At 47.5% G+C, this 27,435-nt stretch overlaps 1 protein-coding gene across 1 annotated transcript in view; it reads right to left on the minus strand.

Moving 5' to 3' along the window:
- Sod2 (superoxide dismutase 2) overlaps positions 1–27,435 on the minus strand; it is a 160,643-nt gene that overhangs the window by 113,324 nt on the left and 19,884 nt on the right. Inside the window, exon 2 of the mRNA XM_075694707.1 lies at positions 15,280–15,458. Within this exon, the coding sequence (XP_075550822.1) occupies positions 15,280–15,458 (179 nt within the window). The remainder of the gene's footprint in view (positions 1–15,279; positions 15,459–27,435) is intronic.

The following is a 27,435-nucleotide window of genomic DNA, read 5'->3' on the forward strand; positions in this document are numbered from 1 at the left end:
CTTCGAATGATGCCCAGCCCATATCTCCCTGTACTGCTTCGTTTGTGGTTTTCCCGTGGGCACCTAGTGCTAACCTTCCCACAGCTCTCTGATTTACTTCTAGTCTCGACTGAACCTCTGACCTTAAACACAGGACCGCATTCCCGAAAGTAAGCCCCGGCACCCTTACTCCCTTCCAAATGCCTCTCAGTACCTCATACCCGTTGTAACCCCACAATGCCTTATGTTTCATTATCCCGGCATCTCTTCGCCCTTTTGCTATTAGAGACTGTTTGTGCTTTTCCGTGTACATCTGCCCTTTGTTTATCCATACCCCGAGATACTTGTATTCGGCCACTCGGGGTATTTCGTGGCCTTGTATTGTAAGCTCCTGATCAGTTGCATTGTTGAAAAACATCCCACCGGACTTAGCTGCACTAAAACTGACACCTGAACTGTCTCCTTCGTCCCCACAGTAATTAACCAGAGTTTGCAAATCTTCCTGGCTATCTGCTAACAGTACAATATCGTCCGCATACATTAAACCCGGTAGTCGTTGCTCCACAACATTTTCGCCTAATCTGTACGACAGGTTATACCCTAGATTGCTTCGTTGTAACCTTCTTTCCATGCTTATCATATAAAGCATGAACAGCAGCGGTGATAGAGGATAACCTTGCCTTAATTCTTTGTGAACCTCGACAGTTGTCGTACTCTTGATTCCTTCCCATATTTCAACATTATTTTCTCGATATAGTTCCTGTAGAAAATCAATTACCTCATTACCGATACCTTCAGCTTTTAATATGTTCCACAGGAGTTCCCTGTTCACATTGTCGTATGCACCACTTATGTCCAGGAAGGCTAAATACAGAGGTCTATTTTCCGCCTTAGCTATTTCTATGCACTGGGTAAGCACGAACAGGCTATCATCTAAGCGCCTACCACTTCTGAACCCGTTCTGAAGTTCTCCAAGTATTCTATTACTTTCTACCCATGACTGCATTTTTAATTCCACCGCCTGCATCGCCAGCCTATATATAACTGATGTTATCGTAATTGGTCGGAAAGATTTTATGTTCTTGTTATCACCTTTCCCTTCATAAATCAAATTCATTTTACTCTGTTTCCAACTGTGCGGAATTTGCTTATTTGTTATGACTGCCTCCAATGCTTTTATCAGCGTTTCCTTGCTTCTTGGGCCAAGTTCATTAATTAACTTGATTGGAATTTCGTCTATCCCCGCAGACGTGCATTTTGGAACATTTGCTTCCGCCTGTTTCCAGTTAAGATTGGTCAATTCTAAGCTGTTTTCTATTATGCTATTCTGTGTTGCTCCCTCACTTGGGGCGATTACCCTATCGTCTTTCCTAAATGACTCTGCTATAACTGAACCAATGTAGTTCACAGCGTCATCTCCCTCTAAACAATTTCCTTCGGCATCGTGAATCTGTTCCTCTTTTCTGTGATTAGCTCTACCCAGCCAGCTTATATGGTTCCAGAATTTTCTTGACCCCCCTTTAGTTGCATCGCGAACTTCAGCCAGCCAGCGATCAGAGGACTGCTTTATTTTAGCCTGGACGAGGACCTGCACTTGTTGTTTCTTTTGTCGATAATATTCCCATTTTTGGCCTATTTCCTCTTCAGATAACTGCGCCCTCTTTGCTTCTCTGTGTTCCCGAGATGCCCACCGTCGTTGTTCGATGGCCTCTCTAATTTCCTTATTCCACCAACTTCGTGGCTTCCCCTTTCCTCTCCAGCGGTTTACTCCTTTTACCTCTTTTATTTTTGTATTAATGAGTAGTTCTAACTGATTATAATCCCACCTTTCCATGGGATGTTTCTTTATTGCTTCCTCTATGCCAGCAGCTATTTGCGCGTCATTTAATTTTGCGGACTCTTTTTGGCTTCCCTGCATTTCTCTTTTGAGTAGGGCTCCCAACTGTAGACTAATACGCTTATGATCACTTCCAAGGCTGTACTTCCCCTCTTCGTCTATTTCCATTATTGCTAGCTTGCTATACAATCCCTGCGACATTAAGCAGTAGTCAATGGTCGTTTGTCTGTTACGGGACTCCCACGTGATTTGTCCCTCACACTTAGTTTCTCTATTTACTATAACTAGGTTGTGTCGTTCACAGAAGTCTAGCATCAACTTTCCATTACAATCTGTGTACCCATCCAGATCCTCGATGTGGCCATTCATGTCACCTAGCAGACAAATATGGGCACCTTCTCCAAACTGCTTTATATCGTCATCGAGACACTTCACTAGAACTTTGTTCTCTTGCCTGTATTTGTCCCCTGTCCCTAAATAAACTACTCCTAGCCATGCCTTTTTACCGGCAATTGTACCTGATACCCAGACATGTTCTTTGCAAGTTAACTTTATTCTTTGCCAATTTGTTCCTTGGTGTATGAGCATACCTACTCCTCCTCCCTTCCTCTCCGTCGTTGTTCTATTGCTCCCTTCCCAGACGTAGCCTTCAATAAGCGGTGGGTCTTCTAGATCCCTGAGGTGTGTTTCGCATAGCGCGTATACACCTACTTCTTCGTCCTTTAACTGCTGTTCTATTTCTAACCACCTCGCTCTCTTTCTACCGCCTTGCATGTTTATGTACCTGATCCTGGTGTTAAATTTATTTGTAGTTTTCTTCCTGGACCTCCAAGTGGCCATTTTATTGGCGTCAGCCTCTAGTGTTGCACTTTCTACACTGTTTCTACCTACCCCTACGCCCTGAGGCGCAGTGGACCCCCTAAAAAAGCTACTGCCCGACCTGCCAGGCACCAGCCGATCTCGGCTCCTAGCCTTCCATTAAAGTGGATGCCATCTCGTGTAAAGCCTCCGCCAAAGCCTGCTCTATGCACTTCTCTGTTGATGTCTGCCACTTCAAATCCTTTCTCCTGGCTTAGCTTTCTTATTTCACAATTTACAGCCACAACGTCCTTGGCAATTGCTCCGTTCCTTCCTTGCACCTCCGGCACTGTGCATACCACGATCTGGACTTGCTGTGCTATCGCCCTTAAATCGTCAACTCCCTCCGCTAATCTTTCCACTACTTTTGCAGCTTCACCATTCAACACATCATTTAGCCCCGCCGCTACCACTACCAAATTGCACTCTGCAACATTATCAGAAAGCTCGCTTTTTGTTTCTCTCAGTACTGCATCCATTGTCCTGCCTGGGAACGTCCCGACTGCTACCCGCTTATCACCCTTTGCACGCTCCATTATAGCTCTTTTGCACCTCCTCATATTTGAATCACCACCGATAAGTACTAGGGCATTCTTTCCCTCCCTCCTAACTTCCAGGTTGTGCTTATCATTGACTATGAGCTCATTCCTTGGGGTTAGCTTGTTCCCCTCCTCTCCTCGCGCTCGCTGGCGCCCCTGTGGCTGCAGCGTCGCCTCCCGCGGGGCGTGTTGCACTGCTTCGCTATAACTACGCCGATTCACCGGCGGCGAGCTGACTACCGCTTGCTCTGTTACCCTGCCCCCGACTTCGCATGTAGGGTCTACCCTACTTTCTGTGCTTTTGCCACCGGCTTGGTGTCCCGATCCATCATTCTCCGCTGCACTCGTCTCAAGCGCATCGAGACGCCTATGCAGTTCTGCTCTCCTTTCCCTCTCTTCTCCAAGCTCGGCCACGGTTCTTACTAATTGCGCGGCCTGCACCGCTTCCACCTTGACCAACTCGGCGACTTTCGCCTGCAAAGCTAACCGCCTCTCCCGCTCCTCCCTCAGGTCTGCTTTCAGCTCCTCGAACTTGGCTGTCCAATTTCCTTCCAGTTTTTGGACTGCCTCTCTGACCCCTTCGCACAGCCTGCACGTAAAGCTAGACGACTCCGCGTCTGCTAAGCTCTGGAAACTGGTCTCGTCGAGGGAGCACCAGCGCAGGCACTCGTCGCACTGCACTTGCTCCGCGTCCCCCGCGGCCTTCCCTTTCTTTGGTTTCATCGCTAGGCCTACGTCCTTAGGCTCAACGAGCACGTCCGCCAAATCACTTCGAAGAGCTAGCTGAGATAGTTAAATAGGCCTATCAAATAGGTCCCGCCTAGCACCTAGGCCTAACGAGGGAAACCGCCAGACCTAGACAAAGCCGGTATGTTTACCACGCTTACCACCAATTCAAAATTTGCGCTCCTGCTCCATGCAAAATAAAACACTTCAAAAACATCAGCTAATAAGAAGAAAAAAGAGTACTTAGCTACGAACGAAGTCGCTGAAGCCTCGACACAGGAGCGTCCGCACGCCCAATTACTATTTAAATGCAAAAAAACCAGCAAATAAAAACAGAAGCAAGCTCAAAGCATGCACAAAAACTTATGATTTCGTCGTCGCCACGGAGCCCCGAAAAGCACGTCCATCCGCCACAAAATCCAAATCCAGTCTCCTTCCGTTTCCTGTTGTACAGCGCCACCTGTGGTCACATACTTTAGTTCACGACGCCACCGCTACGCTTATTTCCGTAGCACTGTGGAAGGTACAGTTTCCCTTCTCTAAGTTTGTATAGGTGTTCTGTGGTTTCTCTTTCTCTGTTTAAAGGCATTGGCATTGGTTTGACCAACTTTTTGACGCGCTCCACTTGACTGCCGGCTACGTGCTACTTCTATGCTTCCCCAGTCGTCATGAGTGCTGCAGGCCCACTACTCTTTCAGCACTCGTTCACAGCAGCGTTCAAGAGGGCTGCCATCCTTTACGCCGAAGAAAGAAATCACTGTGCTGCGGGCCGCAATTTCGATGTTTCTAAACGGGTGGTGCGAGAGTGGCGACTTCAGCGAAGCGAAATTTTCACCCTGTGGCGGCAAGTGAGAAATTTCCCACGTGCCGAAGTCTGGACGCTTTCCGGAGCTGTAGGCTAAGCTTGCGGCAGCGTCGCTGAAATGCGTGATCGGTCCCTGCCAGTGAAGTGTGACGTGGTCATGAAACAAGCCCGGACCTTCGCCTTAATTTTAAGGTTTTGCTCCGCCGTGAGTACGAGTGGCCGGCGGCAGAAGACTGTGAAATTACGCCAACCGGACCTGTCAAAAGAGCCACCCTTACGGCTGCGTGTGGTTGGGTGCATTTGGCGTGGGCTGCTGTTCTGCAAGATGTCCTGGTGCGGTCGTTTGCCAAATTTGAAATTTCGCTGGACCACGACGCGCCGTGGGACCGCAGCAACGATGACGATGGCAGCGCTAGTGAAGACGAGTAGTCCAGTGACCACGTCAGCTACTAATAAATTTTTGTTATCGAATGCGCCTTCGGGGTTTTTTTTTTTTTTTTTTTTCCGGTCAAGCGATATGGGGGGGTCGACTTACATTCGAGTCGACTTACAATCGTGTAAATAAGGTACAAGCCAGCTCTTCTGCCAGCCCCCTCTTCTAGGCAAACACCCACATGAGGCTGACGTAACGTGCAGCATCTGCCACTGTCGGGCCTGAATCGTTTGTGCTGTTGCTTTCCGTGTGGTCCTCATCACTGTCGTTGGGTGACACTTCGGCAATAACAGAGGCAGTGATGGCGAAAAGTCGAACCTTGAAAATTCGAACCTCGTAGCCAACGTATTTTCACAATTTCAGCAGCACTGCCAACTAACTTCTCCTTTGCATTCCTAATGCCACACACCGTAGTCAACAGTAGATCCTTCTTGCATGACAGCACATACTTCTTCGTGCCATGTTTGACAGCACGAACGCACAAACACACATGTCCACGACATGCACAGCACGAATGTCCAATTTTTCATCTATGCTGAGCACCGGTTTTTGTCCTAGCTTGCACGACACCACAACACGGGCCACAATGCTCGGACTCTGGCACGGTGCCGAAATGATGATGTTGATGTGGCTCCACCCTTCCATGTGCCTTTTAAATTTATACTTGGAGGCCGTTCCTATCTCCGAGGCTCATTGTTCTGCCAAGCCGACATACCACCGCGATGCCACGTACGCAATACATGATTACACAATATGTGATTACACATATGCAATAACCTGGTACGGTTTATGCAGATACAAAACGCATTAAGTTCAATGGCCGCTGAGTCGGGGATTTGACTTTACTACTTCTAAGATGAAACTACTGTTTAACAGGGTACGGTTTAACGAAGTTCTACTGTATACGTCTTTACGTGTTATTTAAGGCATGATAGTCGATGCAAAATCTCCAGCTACCATACTTTTTTTTTTTACCAAGACGACGGATGTCGCGCATGAAGTGGAAGAAGCCTCTATGATGCCTTTGGAGAGCACCTTATCGACCTTGCGATGTATGACCCGGCGTATGGAATGGGACACACGATATGGTAGCCATCTGATAAGACTAGCGTCGTTATTTTTTTTTTAATGCGAGGGTAAATGCCTCAGGGCATACAGGGGTATGGGATGGGGGTAAATAAGGATGATTAAATGAATGAAAAAAGATTTGCTGACCTAATGAAGTCCAAGAGGGATTGATAATTCGGTCCCTGCGTCCAAGCAGTGTAATCGGTCGGATTATGCGGCGAGAGTCCCGCTGCTGCGAGTTGCCGGAGCCTCGTCGGTTTCAGTGCAGGGCAAACCCACAGCAGGTGGTGGATGTCGGCTTCAGCATTTCTCGACTTGCAAAGTGGACACTCAGGACAAGGATATAACGGGCGAAAGTGCGGCCACTTCCTAGTCACGGCAGGAGTGAGGGCAACCCTGACCCGGATCCTCCGAAGCGAAACCTCCTCTGCACGGGTAAAACTGCGGGGGAGGTTTACCGCACACGGAGGTATGAGAACACGTGTGCGGCGCCGGAGGTGCTCCTTTCTTGTTAAAAAGAGGGTGGCATCATGTAGGTGAAAGAGTTGAGGCAGTGACGATGGAGATGTCGCTAGACGGGTCGCAGAATCCGCACGGCTTTGGAAGCTTAGAAGGTCGCATGGGATCCACTCGACAGATATTGGCTGCGGGACGCATGCCGCCAGAAGATGGATCTGTTGGCATATGTCAGGGCTGCGGCTGACGCGTCGCAGAAGCCTCGTCGCCTGGAGGGCATCAGTGCAGATGACGATGCGAGCCGTGGGGACCATGGAAAAGGCAGCCACAGAGCACAATGCTTCTCGGACAGCAAGGAGCTCAGCACAAAAGGAAGAAGGAGGTTCTTGGATTTGAAACCGGGTCGTCTTATTGAGGGCAGATGCGCATGGGCAATAAATTGCAGCGGTTGTTTCACAGTCCTGAATGCTTGCATCAACATAAAGGACGATGGAGCCAAGCGGCAGGTGGGCATCTTGAGCTATAATTCGGTCACGAAGCGCCGCCGCCGCGCGAGTTGATGTCGGGCAATGTCTATCAGTTGGCTTGTTATCACTCAGCTGTACAAAACTCCAGGGAGGAAGAACTGGCGATGGTGGTGGTAGAAGCGAGTTCGAGAAAGTGTAAGCCCTGAGAGCACACGTTGCGATGAGACATGCAACACAGCCATGATGGCAGAAAGACAATCTTTACAGTTGTCATTTGCTTCCACACAGTATCCAATGTAATTTTTGTCACATTGCTCGCAGTCATCATCATCCCAACGTTTGACTAGCATCTCTCGTATGTATTTAATGACTTACAAGAGACGTTTGACCCAGAGGGCGGTTATCGAAGTCAACGATATCCCTGTAGGTCGCCAGGAGGTGGTGGAGTTCCATGGCTTGACAGGTTGGAAGGTCAGAGGCAATCATCTTGGTAATTTCACCAGGCACTGGACTCGCCGGGCTGGTTGTGAGAAAGGACGAACAAGTTTCAGCATCTAATGCCACGATGTTGCATGCATCAAGCACTGACGCGTTGGCCAACGAGATGCCTCGCAAGAGAGCTTGGGTTGAGTTGAAGTTGAGGAGCGGGAGCTGGATGTGGTTGTCGACAACAGTCATGAGGGTGTGTGGCACAGCAATATTTTGGGTTAACAGCCTGTCAACTAGTGGAGATACTACGTAGTCACCGTCGGGGACTGGTGACGCCGGCGTCAAGGGAACATATGCGGTGGCTTGCGGTGACAACCGAATGTAATCAACAGAACATAAGCAGTGTGATGTTGAAGGTGGAACATCAACAAGTTGAGGAAGCTCAAACTGAAAGACGCCGGCTGCACAGTCAGTGAGAGCAGCATGCACCAACAAGAAATCGAATCCTAGAATGACGTCATTGGGGCATTGCTCAATGAGTAAACAAAACAGATATATGGTGACTGGAAATGTTGATACGAGCTGTGCACACTCCGATTACCGCAGCACTTCGTCCATCAGTGATTCGAATAATACCAGTAGCGGCGGGGGTATTATCACCCCACTTGATCCTACCCCATCTACTTTCTCAGACAATGTGTATTCTTCCAGCCTTAAGCCATACCTTTCGCCTACCACCATGTCTTAGGAGCAGGGTTGGCGATTTCCTAGCCAGAGGTCAATGTCAGGAGACTGCGAGCAATATGACAAAGGTGACATTGGATACTGTGTGGAAGAAAATGACAACTGTAAAGATTGCCTTTCTGCCATCATGGCTGTGTTGCAGGTCCATTGTAGGAAGCTTGTAAATATATCTTTATATTAATTAAGGAAAAATGAGACATCTAACCATTCGTAACAATTGCTACAAAGGAAACCCCATACGGGTTCCTCGAAAGAAAAGCCTCAAGTTTAAGAAGAATTCGTCCTGGTCTGGGACTCGAACCCGGGACCACCATCTTTCCAGGGCAGTCGCTCTACCATCTGAGCTAACCAGACAGCTAGCAGATGGCAGGGCGAAGTTGAATTTGTCGACTACCTGAAGCAAAGGCAAGAGTTTGACGTAATAGTTGTGCAGAAACCCGTAACGTGGAGTAATCTGCTAGCCGCCTGGTTAGCTCAGATGGTAAAGCGGCTGCCCCGGAAAGGCGGTTGTCACGCATACGTTAACGCCTGGTACGCTTGCTTGAGCAGGCAGAATGAACACGCGAACGCAAGGTGTAGCACACACAACATTTATTCTATACAGAATTTTAACAGCAGTAGCACACGGTAACATTCAACACTTATTGCACATGGACTGCGTCCTCCCTTGCTATGTTTTACACTCACACTACCGTGTTAACCAACGTCTATGCGGCGATCGTCACCACCAGATGTCACGTGGTGGTGACGTTAAGAACACAGTAGCAATACTGTGAAAGGCAAAACTAGATTTTATTGGGTGAACCTGTGCCCACAAAACAGGCTACACTTATAGCACAACGAGAGTGGCGAACACAGTCGGCGATCATCGAAAAATCTGATCAGCGGGTCAAGCGCGTCGGCTTTTATACAGCAGTCGTTGAATGTTCCAGGCTAATCGTTCGGACCCGCGTGCCTTCCACAAAGTTCTACACCATTTGTGTCACGCGATGAAATCAGGTAACACGAGGTTCGGCAACAACAGACAGCTGGGAAGAAGCATCGATAACTTTCCAGAAACTTTGGAACTTCACATGCAGGCGCGTCCCGCGCTGTGCGATTACATTTGTTAGGCGGCGAAACGTGGTCGCCCGATAAAGATAAGTACACGGGTCAATACGCTATCGTAGGGGCGCTTACAGCACCGGTTCTGTTCGAGGCGGATATCGGCGTCCCCCGGTCTGTGGTCCGTCGTTGAAATCAGGTCGTCTTCAGTCAACGCTCGTGTCCGGCGTCACCGGTACCCCATTTGACGTGACAAAGGCACAGTCGCTGAGGAGCTGTCGTGCTCCGGCAGAGCAGGACTCGTGCTGGCTGGCGCTCTTGGTGCGTGCCGGCCCAGCTTAGTTCCCTAGACGGGACGGTGACTGGCTGCAGCCAGCCTTCGTGCGTCTACATTCAGCAGTGTGAACGCTGACGTGCCCTGGCAGGTAGGTCAGGGCCAGCGGTAGTTCCGGAGGCGTCGGTCATCTGCTTGCCAAGCCTGGTACTCGGGCGGGACATCGCTGCATCGCCTAGGTACTGGGGCAGGACCCAGAGTGGGAATCTCTGGCTCCTGGAACGCTGCGTCCCGGCCACCACGTCCTATCCGTGCCCCTTCTTCAAGATGGCCGCTCCATGCGCTCGCTTCACTCCCTCTTCCTTTTTTTCTTTTCCATCTCTTCTTGCGTGCCTTCAATCGTAGGATCGCTTTCTCGTCTTCTTTCTTTGTTTGCACTTGTCACTCCTGACAGCGGTGTTCCCGAGTTTGAGTCGTGGACCAGGCCAAATTTTTCTTAAGCTGCGAGGCTTTTCTTTCAAAAATCCGTATGGGTTTCCTTTTTAACAATTGCGACGATAGGGTGGATGTCTTATTTTTCCTTAATTACTTTTCTCCAGAACTGCAGAACTATTACTTCAATATCTTGATATTGTAATGTAGACTGAAGACGGAGTCTTGCAAAATAGACGTTTCTCTTTAATGGCGCACCAGAAGAAGAGTGTGCAGCTTATGCGCTTCGTCTTTCATGGCGCCGACCTTTGCGTGCACCGCCCTGCAGTGCGGGAGCCCCACATCATTGTGTCAATATTTTTACCCATAGCAATATACTGTGCCCACACCAAAGAGCAATGTCCGTCACATGAGAAAACACGTTCTCGAGGTCTCCCATAACACAATGGCATCTTTGGATCAGAACAACACGAGACAGGCTGGCTACTCCAGCCACAGCAGTCGCAGTGCGAGGCCATCACACTCGTGAAGAGTCACCTAAAGAAGGTTTCATGTGCGGACACACGAGAAGTGTCCACTATCATCATCATGACCACACCGGCTAATAGTTAAACCTCGCCAGAACCAAGTGGCTAAAATCAGGGTGTCTACCAAGTTGACATTTCCAAATTCCCTAATTTTCCCTGAGCACCTTTGCAAAATTCCCTGAATGAGCTAGAACATTGTTCTATGTCAAGACAGGCTGACACCATGTTGCCCGATGCTGTCCCTCTCTTGTAAGCATGTTGAAACAAAAAATGACTTAAATCCAATTTGAATAATAAGGAGTAATATCTATTTTATTTAAAAAGAAAGCAGAAGGAAGGTGTTAGTAAAATGCACAGCGAAAGAAATGGTCAAACCCATTGCAAATTGAGTCGAGCATTTTGAAATACGAATGAAAAGGAGATGTATACATAAGTAAATATTTTTGAATATGAGCTACTTCTATCAACTGATAGCAAGCTCATCGGTATGAGGCCTGAACTTTGTCACAACTAAGATTCTCTCTCAGCAGCTGGGAAGTAAACCTCAACTGTCCTGACATACTCTCAGCCAGTGCACAACATCTCAGTGTTGGGTTTCACTGCTTTAAAGGGTTTATTTTGGTTTGGATGAGGGACACCTGCATCTCGTCGTCAGCCAACACTGTTTTTTGAGCTCAACCTCCTTCAAAGAGGCGGTGGCACGCTTCCATTCCCATTAATTCTTTAGTGCGTCGGTCCTTTCTGCTCTCATCCTCCACCTGCCACGCTTTCACCCCATGAATCATTTGAAGCATCCTCTTGGTCAGTTGTACAGTGAACGTCCCATTTTTCGGACTCCCTATGGGCCACAAAAACATAAAAAAAATCTGGCATTCCAAAAGAATAATTAAATGCACGTCTTTAACTGGCCATAAGGGCTAAAATTGCCACAGGCACGTTCGAAATTAAGGAGGTATGGTAGGGCAAATGGTACATGTTAGATTTAACATATTATTTTAGAAGCGCCTGCAGATATTCGCATCAAACTTAACATGCTTACAAAAGTTGCTCTTGTGTACAACATGAGACACTTTGTTTGATTCTAGATGGTTTTCCTTTACTGTGGCCCACTCCCAAAATTTCAGGTGTGTTTGATTGTTTGATGTACCTTTTCTCTGCAAGAACGCAGAGGAATGTGATGATATTACAGTGTTATTCTAGAAACTGATAGGTTATATCTGAACTAAAAAGATATCATATCCACTTTGGAGTTCGCACCCCCCAAAAATAATACCTTTGCTTGTGCAAAGCCAGAAGGGGGGTTTCTTGCAGTGTAAATTTCTCCAGTGTTGTCATTCATATTATCAGAGATTTCTTTAGTTCAGAATATTTATGACTGGTTGTAGTACATGTGTACAATGTTTCACTGAAATGGGATAAATACTTTCTGAGAAATGGCGCACTGAATTTGTAAAAATAATAAATGCAATTTGAGAGAAATGAAGTCTTCTGTTCGAATACTGCTTGTGGATGCTCAAAATGCCCCAGGAGAACACGTTTCACTGCTGACTTTCTTGCAGGTGTCTCCAAAACCCTTCTTAGTGTTCCTTTTTATCAGTGAATCAGTCATCCTTCCTTGCTTTTAGCAGAGTCATAGAATTCTGCCCTGTCAACACACTCTTTGTCCGTCCTGTCGAAGGCAATATTACAAAACAGACCTGGAACAATTCCAAGGGCATCCAGAACAGCTTTTCGCGCAGAATTACAGTCATTGTAATAGGCTAACAGCATTGTCAGTTGCTGTCTTGAATGTGTAAGCACTGACAAAGTTTTCTTAACTCAGCAGTGTCGTATGAGTTGGTTGAGCGACTTGTTGGTGTTCTGTGTTCGTCCATGAATACATTGGCTCAGAAGGCAGATTACCGTTGAAAGTTCTCATTCTGCTCCATTTGCTGGATGACCCTGCCATCTTCTGGACAATTAATATGTTTGAAACTCAAAACAGAGGCGACCACGACCACGTAAGCAAAAGCAAGAGCTTGATGTAATAGTTATTTTCTACAAAGGGCTATTGCGTCAAACTCTTGGTTCGAGTTGTTAACAAATTCGACTTCGCCCTGCCATCTGCTAGTCGCCTGGTTAGCTCGGATGGTACAGTGGCTGCCCCAGAAAGGCGGTGGTCCCGGGTTCGAGCCCTGGACCAGGACGAAATTTTCATCAACTGCAATGCTTTTCTTTCGAGGAACCCGTATGGTATTCCTTTGCGGCAGTTGCTACGACTGGGTGGATGTCTTATTTTCTTTGAATTAATCTATTATTTTTTAGTACAAATCATTTACTTACCACAAACACACACACACACACAAAAAAATATAACCACGCCATAACAAAGAAAAATGCGAATGACAACGATAAACAAACCAGACTGTCCGTCATTCCTAAACGCCAGGACGTGCGGCACACTTCGGCGTGACATTTGAACAGCTTTGAGCGGGCGCTCGAGGTCGCGCTTCCACAGGTTTGTTCCTCATAGTGCAGTTGATTTTTCTGTGCCAAAATTGCAAATTCAATTTTTTGGGGGGTTTACCCTACCATACTCCTTAAGGCCTGCCAGTACACTTATTAGGCATATCGGTGCTCGTACTGTGACAGGAGACGGGGGCGCAAGCGTGTATAATTAAGGAATACATACCGTGTCCCGTGACAATTGCCCCTTCCCACGCTTGTTATGCTTCACCGCCTAACACTGCTGTACTCAGGCGAAGCTAACTATCAAAAACTGTCATTACGCAACACACTGTGCTCTGCGACCTTCGAGTCCAATCGCGAGGATTACTAAGGCGGAGTCAGTGCCATTGCTGACAGTGGCGAATTCTTTCTATGATAAATACGGCACCGCATGGCAGAAAGCTTAATAGCGAACGTAGAAGCAGCTAGGCCTAACGTTGTGGCGGTGGTGGCTACGGATCTGCTTGCGAGAGTGCCAGTTCGAGGCGGCGAGATAATCAAAATGGTGGCGGTGGTGGCTTTGATTAATGCCATTTCAGACCTGCAGTCAGGGAAATATACACTGACTATATGGAGTACGTGGTAGTGCCGCAAAGCTGTGCGAATTATCGGGCATGTCCGAAAAATCGGACGTCTGGAAAATCGGTCGTTAACTACTCTGGCAATACATCGTGCCGATGACACGGCGTCCATGATGATTCTTTGCGATTCCTCTGTTACTGGAGCCAGCATTAACATGGCTTTCGTTCTCTTTCTATAAAGTTACAGCTAATTTTCCCTGATAGAAGCACAAATTCCCTGAGTTTTTTCTGAGTATTTCCAGACTATTTAAATTCCCTGAGAATTCCCAGTTTTCCCGGTTTTCCAGGTTGGTAGACACCCTGAAAATTGGCAATTTACTTTGTTACGCTACGAAATTCAACTTTTTATGCAAGTAAGTGCAGTCACAGATGGATCTTTCTTACATGGAAGGGGCTGCCGAAATTTCTGAATTATTGGACAATCAGAAATAAATTTTAATTAGAAAAACACTATTTTGTTAAGTTTGAGAGTTCGCCACGAAAGCCAGCCATGCTTTTACGTCCACTCCGACGGCTGATGGTGTCACCTGCAGTGGGACAACACTGTCACGAAAAGCGCCAGCAGCAGAGAGCAAATGCTTTGTCTGCCTCGCACTTCAAGGCGTGTCTAAAACTCAGGATTACTCAATCTCCAGTACTAAAAGAACAAGAAAGCGCACACGATGTCATGCAATCTGAAACCAACTGAAACTTCTGCATGCATTATACACTGATGCGACAGGCATTGTCAAGCTAAAATACCTTAAGGCACCCCACCATATATGAAACAGAAGAGACCAGAGTTTTAAAATACGTGAAATTTCCTGCAAAATGAGCTATATGAAGTTTTCTTTTTTTCCCTGCAGTATTTCTGAATGGAATAAGTTGCCAGTTGAAGTTGTGAGTGCTCCTCGGGATGTATTTTTAAGACTAATCAATGATTTGTGATTGCAATCTTCTTCCAAACCAATGGCTGCAGGCTGAATGTACTTTTTTCTCTTGTACTGTTATTCGTGTACTTTTTTGATGTACCTTTTTTCTTGATCTTGATGCATTGCTCCTTTGTCACCCCTGCCTTTTGTGTGATTATTCTCTCGTGCTAGTCACGTTATGTTGGAATGCATCATGTAACCGTGCAAACAACAAAGGACAAAGAAGGAAACACACAGGACAGGCGCAGATCTGCGCCTGTCCTGTGTGTTTCCTTCTTTGTCCTTTGTTGTTTGCACGGTTACATGATGCATTCCAATATCGACCACCAACTAGCCCGCTTCTCCCTGTTAAATATGTCACTTTATGTTGTACCCACTCCCTCGCTATAATGCTTCGGCGCTGCAGGGTGTACTGTAAATAAATAAAACCTCAGCATGCCAGCTGTTTGCACACATGACAGATTATCCTAAAACAGGACACGCAGGCTGAATATGCGATCAGTCGTGTTCACAGCTATGCACGGCCACAGTACAAAAGACTAAGCTTTTTTTGCCTTCTGCTATTTGGTATTGTTGTGACTACGAATGAATCGCTTCTGCTCATGAGATTGGGTGCATACATGGGCTTAGAATGAGCTCATGTGTTATTTGAGAGCAATAGCTGGATGACTGCTGCACTCACTCTTGGCCAGTGCTTGGGACAGCTTCTCCTCAGCAGCGTTGAGGTTGTTCACATAGGCTGCATGGTGCTTATCATGGTGAACCCGCATCAAGTCGGCCGAAATGATGGGCTCCAAGGCATTGTAGTCATACGGCAGGTCAGGCAGGGTGTGCTTGCTGCGTGCTCCTGGACGGACAAGGCTGCCAAGTAGTAGGGGACATAAAATACCTGTCAGTTTCCTTAATAATTGGCCTTTCTGCATATTTAAGTGGAGATAGGCCCCAGATCTTCATTTTTCGACAAAGTTTAGTAAAGCTACACACAATGGCTTCATTCTTTCAAGTGTTTTAAAACATTGACATAGATTGCTGTAATCTTTCTTCAGCAACTGCTTTCACCGTCTAACCACAGTTACAAAGTTATCTCTAGGCAGCAGATGCATCTACATGTATCAGAACATGCCTGGATGCTGTTGCTGAATATATAGTGAAACAGTCCTCTGTAATGAGACTGTGTGCGATGCGAATGATGGTGTACATTCTGAAATGCACACGAGCAGCAGCGCTAGAGTGTAAGATGAGCCATGACCCCTACTAGACCGGATTGCCACTATTATGCTCACCGCTATTGTTCTGCTGCATGTGCTGCATGTTTTGCTGAGAAAGAGTTCGTCCAATAAAGAGATCGATTTTTAACTAGGATTTTTGGCAGTTATGTTCACCTTCACTACAATGGGACAATACACAGCTTAAGTAAGATTACATTGTTTAACCTTCATTAACTTGAAAAATAAAGTAATTACAACCTGCTCCCTAGTCCCAGTGTGCGTGTGAATTATTGGAATCAAACTTTCGTCAATATTGAAGGTGGCACATCATTTGGACAACCTGTAGAGCGTGCAGAGTGTAAAGTGCCTGGGCTGAAAAAAAGAGCAAAAGTGACACGGCAGAGTCCCTATTGCCCAGCAGGACAAGAACCTTTCTACGTAAAGGTATGATGGGGGTGCAATCACTAAACACGTGTTCATAGTCTTACTTTCTGCCATTGCGCAGTGCTTTGTGTTGCCTGGCTCTCAGGCCCTTTGTGGCAGATTTGAAGATGTACTTTTTCAAAAATGAATAAATATTGTCACGTGGTAGTGACGGTAAAGGAGGCAGCAATAGTGCGATTAACGAAATGAATGTTTTATTGGGCGAACTTGTGCCCTCAAAAACAGGCTACACTAAAAGAACAGTGGTAGCGGTGAACATGATCGGCGGTCATCGAAATATGATCAGCGGGTCAAGTGCGTCGGCTTTTATACAGCAGTCGTCGAATGTTCCAGACTAATTGCTGGGACTCGCATGTCTTCCACAAAGTTCTACGCCATTCGCGTCACGCGATGAAATCGGATAACACAAGGTTCGGCGACAACAGACAGCGGATAGAAGCATCGACAACATTCCAGAAACTTCCGATACATGCAGGCACGTCCCGCGCTGTGCGATAACATTTGTTAGGCGGCGAAACGTGGTCGCCCGATAAAGATAGGCAAGTGCACGTGTCAATACCCCCCTCTTAAGAAGCATCGACTCGATGCTGCAGACAAACGAAAGTAATAAGGAAAAACACCCGTAGCAAAGAAACAACAAAACAAGGAAGTTCGTCAACGTGCGTAAAAGGGTTTAAGACGCACCACGTGGACAACTTTGTTGTCCTTCGCGAGGCCACCAGCATCGAGAAGACACTCGAAATGCGGAACCGGCAATTCAACTGCCGCACGAACTCTACCAATTACACAGGAATTCAATCACTGGCCACCGACGACCTGTGCAAGACTATCAGAGTGGTCGCATGGGAAGAACTGCAGAGGTTGTATCCTAGGTCGCAGCCTCAAGTAGCCTCAATCACCGAAATTGTCAATGATGAGCTTGAGCGATCACTGAGGTGCAACCTCAATTACCGCAGCCCCAGCCAGAAGCGATGACCTACGCCGCCATCACATGCCGTCAAGGCCCCCCTCCATGACCGCGCCAGGGCCCTGTAACGCCGCAATTCCACTGTCCGCCGCCAGCACGCCCACCCGTCGCCCAGTGCACCTACGCGAGGAAGACGGACATTTGGCGAGCCCCCGACCACCGCCCGCTCTGCTATCACTGCGGAGAAGCCGGCCATGTGTACCGCCGATGCCCATACCGTGACTTGAGACTGAGAGGGTTCGCCATCAACGCGCCGTGTCCACAGCTTGGGGAGCGCCCACGTGACATTGCCGACTACCTAGTCGCCACTCAGTGGAACTCTCGACGACCGTCCCGATCGCCGTCACCAGGCCGCTACCTGTCGCCACAACGACGACCATACGCTGGCCCAGCCCGGGGCCGGTCCGTCAGCCCATATCCGGAAATCTAAAAGCAGCAACCGATGGAGGTGCGGTTGCTGTTCGTCGAACTGACGAAAATCCTCCGCCGCCAAAGATGCCGAAAAGACTACCCCGACAACATAACGACACGCTGCCGTCCTGATGAAGTCTGGAAGCAAAGAATACGACAACGAAAGATGACCTGACGACGTCACATACCAGCCACAGGTCAACGCGACGCAGCCGTGATCCGACGCCAAGACCGAACTGTAATGCAAAACAAAGAACCACCGACCTCGACGTGCTTCTCGACGGCCACACAGTCACTGCTTTAGTCGACACAGGGGCTGATTACTCCGTCATGAGTGGACACATCGCCACCCAGTTGAAAGTTAAGACTACATGGGAAGGCCCGCAAATTTGGACCACTGGAGGACACCTCATCACGCCGACTGGAATCTGCACGGCAAGAATTACCGTTCATGACCGGACTACCCAGCACCTCCACCAGATGTCATGTGGTAGTGACGGTAAAGAAGGCAGCAAAACTGTGATTAATGAAACGAACGTTTTATTGGGCAAACTTGTGCCCTCAAAAACAGGCTACACTCAAAGAACGGTAGTGGCGAACTCGATCGGCGGTCGTCAAAATCTGATCAGCGGGTCAAGCGCGTCGGCTTTTTACAGCAGTCGTCGAATGTTCCAGACTAATTGCTGGGACGCGCGTGTCTTCCACAAAGTTTTACACCATTCGCATCACGCAATGAAATCGGATAACACAAGGTTCGGCGACAACAGACAGTGGATAGAAGCATTGACAACATTCCAGAAACTTCCGATACATGCAGGTGCGTCCCGCGATGTGCGATAACATTTGTTAGGCGGCGAAAAGTAATCGCCCGATAAAGATAGGCAAGTGCACGTGTCAATATTACCCTTGTTCCGTATAGCACCACTGTGCTGGCCTGTGCGGTTTCCCTCAGTAGTTGCCATCGTTAAAAGTTAAACTGCGGCATATCATAGTAAAGTGTGAAGTGGCATGTATTTTTTTTTATTTATGCAACTATCTACAGCGCTCATATTGGGGATTATTGTAGGAGGGCAACAACATGAATAAGGCACAAAAGTAGCAATCAAGAATAGCATATGGACATATGTACTTGCTTATCTTTATCAGACGACCAAGTTTCACCGCCTAAAAAATGTTATTGGAGAGCGTAGGACGCGCCAGCATGTATCGGAAGTTTCTGGAATGTTATCGATGGTTCCATCCGACATCCGTCACCGAACCTTGTGTAATCCGATTGCATGTATGCGCAAGGCGAATAGTGTAGAACTTTGTGGAAGACACACGGGTCCCAGTGATTACTCTGGAACATTCGACTGATGTATAAAAGGCAACGCACTTGACCCGCTGATCAGATTTCCAATGATACTGTTCGCCGCTATCATTGTGCTTTAAGTGTAACTTGCTTTTGAGGGCAAAAGTTCGCCCAGTAAAGATTTAGTTTTGCCATTTACAGTATTGCTACTGTGTTCGTCACAGTCACTACCACATGACAATATGACAAAATTGTGCGAAACAGCACAGGTGGTCAGTTTTCACGTACAAACATGTTGTTTCAGCAGAGTAAAAGAGAAAGATGAGGCGTTCACCAAGGCCATAGACCTGGTTTTCCAAAGTATTCCCTTGGTCTTCTTATTACGAATGGTTGAGTACTAGTGACAGAATTATAATCAGGAGTGCCTTTGCCATCAGGCTAGCCCTTGAATGCCCCAGGGTTGTCTCTAATCGTGTCCAGCATTTACCTCAATTTCTCTATTACTAACACTCTGTTCACGAAAATATTGCTACTAGGTGCTGCAGTAGCGAACGATGATGAGAGAACTGATGAAGACAATGATCGCCGATAGTCGTGCGCACGGGCTCCATCTTGTATGCCTGTCTTCTGCCCGTAAATATATTGTCAAGAGCCTTTTCTCCCAATAACATTTTGGTGGCGAGTGCGGGTTTTTCCAAGTTTCAAGATGTATTTATGCAGTGGACGCTCCTTGGCATCATCTACAGTGCCCGCGCAAGGCGGGGATGAGAATGCTTCGAGCAGGTCACCAACAGTGCCTCAACTATCCGCCGCCAACTGCCCCGTCATCTTCACACAACCGCAAGGCCCAGGTACCCTTTCTGGCTGTACGAACGGGTGAGCACTAGACACAACTGGGACCCGACTCTGATGCTAGCAAACATATTTTACCTGGCAGGCACTGCACAAGTGTGGTTTCTGAGCCCCAAACAGGAACTTACCAGCTGGGAGGTATGTAAACAAAAGCTCATCAATCTGTTCGGCAAGCCCATCGGACACCGCCATGCTACACAGAAAGAACTTGCATGCCGAGCTCAGACTTGAATTCAGGACGTGCTCGCACTTTGTCACAAAATCGATGACACGATGCCGGAAAAGGAAAAGGTTGTGCATATTCTCAAAGGTACCACGAATGATACGTTTACACTTCTGGTTTTTAAGAACTCATTCAGAGTGCAAGAGGTCATCAATCAGGGTGTCACCAAGTTGACGTTTCCAAATTCCCTGAGTTTTCCAGTCTTTCCCTCAGGTAATTTGCAATATTCTCTTAGTGACACAAAACTCTGTTTTATGTCAAGACGGGCTCCCTAAATCATTTCGGCCAATGGTGTCACTCTCTAGTAAGCATGTAAAAAAAAAAAAAAAACTTAGTCCAGTTTGAAAAGTAAGGGGTATTGTTTACTTTATTCAAAAAGAAAACAGAAGGGAGGGATTAGTAAAATGCACAGCGAATCAAATACCTTCGAAAGAAATAGTAAAAACCATTGCAAATTGAGTTGAATATTCTCAAATACGAATAAGAGATGCATGCAGAATATTTTCGAATATGAGCTATTTCTGTCAACTGATAGCAAGCTAATTGGTACGAGGCCGGAACTTTATCACAAGTGAGATTATCTCGCAACAGCTGGCAAGTCAACCTCAACTCTCCTGACATACTCTCAGCTTGCACACAACGCCTCAGTGTTGCATTTCACCGTTTTAAAGAGTTTTTTTGCTTGGATGAGGGACACCTGCATCTCGGCATCAGCCAACACTTTGCTTTTAGAGCACAAGCTCCTTCAATGAAGTGGCGGCACGCTTCCTTTCTTGTTCATCTCTGAATGCGTAGGACCTTGTCTTCTTCTTCTCCTTCGGCAGCGCGTTCGCCATACGGACTATTTGAAGCATCCTCCTGGACAATTGCACAGTGAGAGTCTGATTTTTCGGACTACCTAGGAACCGCGAAAACGTCCGAAAAAATGAATGCATGTTTTTTACAGCCCTTAATGGTTCAAATCGCCACAGCCACATCCGAAAAAGCTCTGAAGGGCGGCCAGTACACTTATTAGGCATATCAGTACTTGTACTGTGACAGGAGATGGCGGGTGCACGCATGTATAATTAAGGAATACATACTGTGTCCCGTGACAGTTGCCCCTTCCCACACTTATGCTTCACAGCGTAACATTACTGTAATGAAGCGAAGCTGACTTTCGGGAACCGGCATTATGCAACGCGCCGTGTTTTCCGAACTTCGAAGCCGATCGCGATGACCACAAAGGCGGTATTGATGCCATTGCCGACAGTGGTGAATTCTTTCAATAAAAAACATGGCACAGTACGGCGAGAAGCTTAATACCGAACCTCGAAGCAGCTAGGCCTAGCATTGCTGCCGTGGTGGCTACGGCTGCAGGCGGATCTGCGTGCCGGGACAACGAGGTTATCAAAATGACGCCAGTGGTGATTTTGATTAATGCCGTTTTGGACCTGCGGTCACAGCAAAAATTCCGGAAACTCGGACGGTGAAGCGTTCTTGTGTCCGAAATTTTAGCCGTTCTTACACATTGACCCTATGGGGTATGTAGTTGTGCCGCAAAGCCGTCCGAATTATCTGGCGTCCGGAAAGTCAGTCGACTGTACTCTGGCAACTCCTCCAGCTGACGTGGCGTCAAAGACTATTAGTTACTATTCCTCCCTGTTGCTCGAGCCAGCACTACCGCGACTTTCATTCCCATTCAATAAAATTACAGCTAATTTTCCCTGATAGAAGCACAAATTCCCTGAGTTTTCCTTGAGTTTTTCCAGACTACTAAAAATCCCTGAGAATTCAGAGTTTTCTCGGTTCATAGACACCCTGTCAATGAATGCCGATGCTATGAAGAAGTAATAAGTCACTGCGTTACTCTGAACTTTACATGTCTTCTGAAGACGGCTCCGACGTCTACATGCGAGGACCACCTTCTCCCACCAGCTCCAACCGTTCCTGCTGTATCCAACAATATTGTGCACACCATCCGCCAGGAGATTAAAGCTGCCTCCCCAGTTCCCCTGCAGGCGCGTAACCCAAACGAGTCCCATGCAACCATTTCCCTTATCCGAACAGTTGTGCGTCAAGAACTAGCAAAGGCAGGATTACAGATGCTTTGTGCAGTGAACGGACCTGACTACTACGCACCCGCAGCACCTGAGTTATACAGAAGCCCAACTGTTCGTCCTCACTGTCACAATTTTGCAGAATGGTGCACTTCCTATGACGGGCCCATCTGCTTCTGTTGTAGATGCATTGGACACATTTCCCGCCATTGTCGCAGTGCTTGGAACATTTGACGTCCAGGTTGTAGCTCCTGAGTGCTGTTACACAATGACAACGACAGCGCTCCGCCATCATGGCTAGCACGACCAAACTGCTCCCCTTTGCCATCCCAACACCTGCCCTGCTCACTTCTGCATCCTCGCTCTCCTCCTCCCTCATACTCCCGCCGCTCATTGGAAAACTGAGCGCAGCTCCGAGAGGTGAGCCTGCCACCACCCGACCCAAAATTCCTCTGCTCACACTACCTGGACATCACCACCTCATCAACATAGACGTGGATGCTATACCTGTCATCACGCTCATTCACACCGGCGCCCACATATTAGTCATGAACTCAAACCTCCGTATTCGTCTGAAGAAAGTTCTTACCCCTGCTCCAATGACTGTAGTCCACAAAGCCAATGGTGTGAGTCCGGCTGTTGCTGGGTTGTGTACCGCCTGTGTCACTGTTGCCGGACGCCACACTTCAGTTTTGTGTTACGTCTTGGACCAATGCCCACATTCCATCATCTTAGGACTTGATTTCGCTTGGCACATTTGGCTCTTATTGACTGCTCTGCAGGGGTTATCCAGCTTGCCTTACCTCATGCCATTCAGCCTTCTGATCCTGCGCCGAGTCGGCTCTGTTCCGCCTATTACATTTGTTTACCACATCTAGCCATGATGTACATTGATGTCTCTCCTGATCCCCCTGTGAACGACAGCAATTACATTGCATTGCTCAATGCTACCGTCCTCTGTTCACAAAATGTCATGTTCCCGCGCTCGGTCATCAGTATAAAGGGCAATGCCGCATGTCTCCCTACTGTAAATTTTGGGCTATGCCCTCAAGTGATCTCCCAGGGTATCTCTCTTGCAACCCTAGCTCCAGCCTCCGACTATCATGTTTCAGTCATAACTGAGCCTGCTGCACCGCCTACTGCTGCTGCTGATTTGAACCCCACGATGCTAGATAACATGATGGCTGCTGATTCGAACCCCACGATGCTAGATAACATGATGAAGATTATCACCACTGACCTTCCGGCCGAACACGTACAGGCGCTTCGGGGCCTGCTCATGTCGTACCAGGACATTCTTGATCTCAATGACCGACCACTGGGCCAAGCAACAGTTGTCAAGCATCGCATTCATACCAGCGATGCGAAACCCATACACCGATGTCCTTATCGTGTCTCCTCCACTGAGCGCCAAGTTATACAAAAGGAAGTTGACAACATGCTTGCCTGTGATATCATCGAAAATTCTTCAAGCCCATGAGCATCTCCTGTCATGCTCATTGGAAAGAAGGACAAGAACTGGAGCTTCTGCATCGGCTACCGAGATTTCAACCAAGTAACAAAAAAAGATGTGTACCCCTTACCTCGGATAGATGATGCTCCCGACTGTCTCAGTAGGTCCAAGTATTTTTCTTTATTAGACCTTCGTTCTGGGTATTGGCAGATTGCACTTGAAGACATGGATCATAAAAAGACACTTATTATACCTGATGGGCTCTATCAGTTTAAGGTGACGCCATTCCGGCTATGCAATTCTCCCGCCACATTCAAAGGAATGATGGACACTCTCCTTCACGGCTTAAAGTGGTCAATCTGCTTGTGCTACCTTGATGATGTCATTGTCTTTTCGCAGTCTTTTGACACACACCTCGAGCGTCTCTCGACAGTTTTTTCAGTGTTCCGAAAGGCGAGAGTTTAGCTCAATTTGACAAAATGTCACCTCGGCCGCCGGCAACTTACTGTGCTTCGACACTTCGTCGAATCTTCCGGTGTTTGTTCCGATCTGGAGAAAGTTTGCACAGTCATGGGCTTCCCTTTGCCCACCTGCACAACCGGCGCTCACAGCTTTGTAGGACTCTGCTCCTACTTCCACAGATTCATGCGAAATTTTGCTGACATTGGACACCCTCTAACGGACCCTCTTAAGAAAGACACGACTTTTGTCTGGGATCCCGACCAAGCTAGTGTATTCACTGAGCTGATGACGCGACTCACATAGTCACCAATTCTCGGCTACTTTGACGTGTCCGCCCCTAGGAAGGTTCGCCCTGACGCCAGCGGCCATGGTATCGGTGCTGTTTTGGCACAACGACAGCCCAGTTGCGACCATATCATTGCGTATGCTAGCAGTCTTCTATTACCAGCTGAACGCAATTACTCGATCACCAAATGTGAATGCCTCACCATTGTTTGGGCAGTAGGTAAATTTGGCCCCTACCTCTACAGATGGCCTTTCACGGTTTATCACTAATCACCACGCCCTATGATGGCTTTCATCTTTAAAAGATCCAGGTGGACGTCTTGGTCTGTGGTCTCATGCAACTTGCGTCCTCATGCTTACTGCGTTTGGTGACATCGCCGATGAGCAACGACGCAACCCTTACCTGAGAGACATCATTCCCCACCTGACAATCCTGCCAACTTCCCCCTTCGCTTATGTTAGTGCTGCAAGATGGCATATTGTACCATTATAACATGCACCCTGATGGCCCTGAACTACTACTGGCTGTTCCCAAGCATATGCGTGAGACTGTACTCACACAGTTGCATTATGTCCCAACTGCTAGTTATCTGGGAGTGTCAAAGACACATGACCGTGTTTGGCAGTGTTTCTTTTTTCCAGGTATTTACTGTTCTGTTTGTCGTTACGTCGCCTCTTGTAAATCTTGTCAGCACCAAAATCTTGTCAGCCATCTTCAGTCCATTGAATTACCATCTCTGCCATTCTTTTGGGTTGGTCTTGGTCTCCTTAGCCCTTTTACTCTACTGCTTAGCGGGAACAAGTAGCTAGCAGTTGCTATGGACTACACCACTTGGTATGCAATTATGCGGGCTCTCCCTGCAAGTTGTGCAACCGACGTTGCTGACTTCCTATTGACGCTGTGATACTTCCCCACGGCGCTCCCTGACAATTCCTTACCAACTGGGGACGGTACTTTCTCGCACAGGTTGTCCAGGACATCTTTCACCCTTGCGCTACGAAGCACAAGTTTACACCGGCGTATCACCCTCAGACCAACGGCCTTACAGAGCGGCTCAATAGAACTATCAGAAATGCTCGCTATGTTTGTCTCTACCGACCACTGTGACTGGCATGCCGCTCTGCCATTCGTCACATTCACCTACAAAACGTCGCCCGATGATTCTGCTGGTTTATCTCCATTTTTTTCTCTTGTATGGACGAGACCCTACGCTACCGTTTGACACAATCCTCCCAGCCCTTCTTAATATGTCAGAATATGCCCGAGATGCCATATCTAGAGCTATCGAGGCACGCAAGATTGCATGCCTGTGTCTGACCACTTCCCTCCAAAAAAGCAACAACGCATCTATGACGCTCATCACCGTGATGCCCACTTTAACTCTAGTGACATTGTGCTTCTTTTGAAACTAGCACGGTAAGTTGGAATTTGTGCGAAGCTGATTTCACCCTACTAAGGCTTATACCATGCTTGTGTCAAGTGACAGACATCACCTACGATTTACAGCCTCTCCATATCTCCACACCGTGATCCTCCTTTGATATCGATATCGTTCACGTCGCTCGACTGAAGCGATATCGCTCAAACCTACCAAGCGCCGGCACAGCGCCTTTGTTGCTGGGGGTCATGCTACTAGGCGCTGCAGTGGCGAACGATGATGAGAGAACTGACGAAGACGATCACTGATAGTCATGCGCACGGGCTCTATCTTGTATGCCTGTCTTTTGCTCGTTGTATACATCTTGTAAATATATTGTCAAGCGTATTTTCTCCCTGTAACAATATTGATGCCTTAAGGCTGTTTCACATGGCGCGATTTTCAGTCCGCGACACAGCGAATTCCGTCGCTCAGCGACCGCCGTGACGCCGTGGGCTCTCCGCGACTAGATTCTAACAAGTTGGTCGCGCCGTCGCTCAGTCGCAGCGACCGGCGCGATGTGGGAGGGGCAATGTGCGTTTCACCGGGCGTTGGTAGCTCTGTGGAGCAATGTCGCGCGTCAGTTCTAGCTATGTTAAGGGCGTACCCACCAGCGTTTGCGGCTTAGGAGCTTCATACATTTTTTTCTTTCGCTTACACAATTTGTTTGAAAGGAGAAGCTGCACGCTATCCAGATCGGGAGAAGGACGCCACTTCAACATAAGGCACACGTACCCACTCGATTGCCGCCGTCGTCAATCTCTTAATTCTTACAAATCGCGCCAGCTGCTTATATACATGCACACTCAACAGTAGTTTGTTCTTCGCAAAAGCAAATAATCATCCAGGAAAAAAAGTTGCGGCTTCCACAGTAACAACGAAACTAGAGTGTACTAAACAGAACCACCCCACCGATGCCGCGCAAGCCGCACGCTCATACTTGCGGTGTTGTGCAGCGCCTCACTCACCGTATCTGCAAGCTGTCGTAAAGTCTCAACCCTTTTAAACGTTACAAATGGTGTACCTATTCTATTATCGAATAAAAATCAGAAAATTCTAATATTTGACTAGTTTCCATGTTTTTATTTAACGATGCAGGCATGATGATGATGATGATGATTAGTAGTGTTTACAGGCGCAAGGGCCAGATGTGGCCAAAGAGCGCCATGACAAGTGGTAATGGTGACGATGTATTATGGAAGATGTGACTTGGCTGTAAAGTGGCCTAAACATAGTCGCTGTAAAGTGCGTAAAATCTACGTGCTATAAAATTATGGCGATGACTAATGACAATACTATGAACATTAAGATCCATCGTAAAAGAATGACGCAGAATAGAAAATATATGAGATGGTAAAAATACCTGGAGCACTGCTGCCTCGCCAGAGCCCTTGAAACACAAGGGCCTAGAGGCATGTGCTATACCAAAGAGCTATCACAGCGGCATCCTCTGAAGAGAGGACCCGCTACGAACATGTGGGGCTAAAAACATGCAGGACAACATCTTTCAGGAAACTTAGGACTGCGTTGGTGTCAAATAAAGGTTCTGGGCCGAGTAGCATTACGGGATGTAGGGGGATGTGCTGCCGGTATGCTAGGAAAAAATGTTTCCTTTTTTCAGATTCAGCCGCCCGACACTCCAGGAGGACGTGAGGACGGTCAGCCTCTCCCCGCATCTACCGCAGGTTGGAGGATCATTTTCAGTGACTAAAAAGTTATGCGTGCCAAATGTGTGTCTTATTCTGAGGCGACAGAATAGGACATTGGTTCGCCGTGATTTTGTTA

The sequence above is a fragment of the Dermacentor variabilis genome, chromosome 6 (assembly GCF_050947875.1).
Source record: "Dermacentor variabilis isolate Ectoservices chromosome 6, ASM5094787v1, whole genome shotgun sequence".
Classification (NCBI taxonomy): Eukaryota; Metazoa; Arthropoda; class Arachnida; order Ixodida; family Ixodidae; genus Dermacentor; species Dermacentor variabilis.